The following is a 2,124-nucleotide window of genomic DNA, read 5'->3' on the forward strand; positions in this document are numbered from 1 at the left end:
AAAAATAGCTTTTTTTTTTCTTACGACAGTAGTAAGAAAGAGTTTAAAACAATTTCGTTGTTGAACTAATGAACAACAAACTAGGTTGGCGTGATGGTTGTTGGGCTTTGTACTTGGGCCTATCCTTTCCACCCCGACGCAGGTTCGAATCCTGTGTAGGTAAATTTTTTTCGCGTTTTTAATTATGGTGCAATAAATCGATCGGGAGGAGCACGGGAATAGCGGGTGGAGCGTTTGTTTCCCCTGTCGAGGGGATCGTGCGGATCTGTCGCTAACGACCAGTCGACTGGTCGTTAGCACAGTCCAAAAAGTAATACTACTAGTAAAAGCTCAGGAGTATACAAACAGCATTGCTCAATCCAGTTAAAGCGCTCGAAAAAGGCTGGGAAAAGGGATAAAGCTCACACACTTTCCTGTTTTTCCATGTCTGGACAAGACAGGACAGGTAACTGGTCAGCCACGCTTTGATTATCGGTAGAATTTTGCATCTCAGTTTCACTCAGGTTCTCCACACCAGAAGAAACCCAATCCAAAAAGGCCACAGATTAACCTAAGCACTTTGCTAAAAAAACAGATTAACCTAAGCACGCATGTAACATGTTAAACGTTTGAGTTTTAAGCTAGCTCTCGTTTTTATACTCATTTTTACACAGTTCAAGCCAGATCCAACACTACTACGACTATTACCAATTTGGTAGAGTACTATCTGCCCAAGCTACAACAGAAGAGAGGACGCGGCTCGGCTCGCCTACTAGACCGTGTTAAGTTTTCGGGCGAATTGCGCGCGACTTTGACGAATTCCATTCATACCCATCATGTTTGTATATTGGCAATATATGCCCAGCTGCTGAACATTTCTTTCTCCAATTTGATTTGACTACGGGGTGTGTGTGTGTGCGCGCCTGAAAAAATAACTACCGGTGGGTGCTATGCTATGCTGGTTCAAAGTTTCAAACCTGGTGACTGGACCATCCATCGCCCGGGCTGTCCCTTTATATAACCACCGCGTCCAAGAATCAATCATCGTCGTCTACTCGACTCATCCATCCATCATCCATCGCCCGAATTCCTCCGTCTCCCTCCCACCCATCGACTCCCGCGCGCGCGCTCGCAGAAGAGAAAGGCGTCGACCGGATCGGGATGAAGCAGGAGAAGGGGCAGGGCGGCGGCGGGAGGAAGCTGGGGCGGTGGCTGGGGGCGCCGGTGCGGGCGCTGTCGCGGGCGTGCGACTCGTACGTGCGCAAGATGTCGGCGTGCGCGGGGGCCATGCCCACGCAGTACGCGGGCGCCATGGGCCGCGGCGGGGCCGGGGCCATGCACATGCAGGCGGCCACCTTCAGCTCGCGCTCCACGCGCCGGGCGGACGACGACGTCAGCGAGTTGGTCCGCGCCATGTCCCAGCGCCAGCAGGGCAGCAGCGCCTCCCCCGCGGCCGCGGCCGTGCCGCCCAGGAGCCGGAGCGTGGGGGTGGGCAGGATCGACGAGGACGCGCCGTGCGACTTCGGCGCCGACGCCGGGCGCGTCGGCCTGCCCCCGCCGGCCGTGCGCAGGAGCCGCAGCGCCGCCGTCGGGAGCGGCCTCCCGCCGCGCGTCGGCGGGGGCGGGGGTTTCGGCGCCGCGACGATCAAGAAGGTCCCCGCTGCCGGCGTCGTGCACGGCGGCTAACCGGGTCCGGCCGGCCGGCCGGCGCGTGCGATGGCGCAGCACACGTCGTACGTGTGCCCGCGTGTACGGACAGTCACTGCACGCGGCCACGGTGTGTTTTTTAGTCTTTTCGGTCGCATCTTTCGTCTGGCAGGATGGTTTTGGCCTTTCTTTTCCCCGTGTGGTTGCGTGAATTGTACATTTTAGTGGTTAGATTTTGTCAGGACCTGGAAGCAGTTAGCAGCCGTGCATAGCATACTGCATACACAGCCCAGATCGATGCTGTTAATTGGTAGAGTACACATCCCAGAAGCATGTGACGTGCCACGTACAGTAATGTATATCCAGAGTGCAATCCAAACAAGTTCGGTGGGTACATGTGCAATGCATACACACGCTGACATTTTAAAATTTCGTGAACATGACATGCTGAAATTATACTATGCTCGTGTCATACGTACACAGACAGGCGTGGCCTCT

At 55.0% G+C, this 2,124-nt stretch overlaps 1 protein-coding gene across 1 annotated transcript; it reads left to right on the top strand.

Moving 5' to 3' along the window:
• Positions 1 to 997: 997 nt before the first annotated feature.
• Positions 998 to 1,665, top strand: LOC119350671. The gene has a single exon (XM_037618384.1). The coding sequence runs from the start codon at positions 1,141 to 1,143 to the stop codon at positions 1,663 to 1,665; it is 525 nt and encodes a 174-aa protein (XP_037474281.1). The 5' UTR covers positions 998 to 1,140.
• The last annotated feature ends 459 nt before the right edge of the window (positions 1,666 to 2,124 follow it).

The sequence above is a fragment of the Triticum dicoccoides genome, chromosome 1B, assembly GCF_002162155.2.
Source record: "Triticum dicoccoides isolate Atlit2015 ecotype Zavitan chromosome 1B, WEW_v2.0, whole genome shotgun sequence".
Classification (NCBI taxonomy): domain Eukaryota; kingdom Viridiplantae; phylum Streptophyta; class Magnoliopsida; order Poales; family Poaceae; genus Triticum; species Triticum dicoccoides.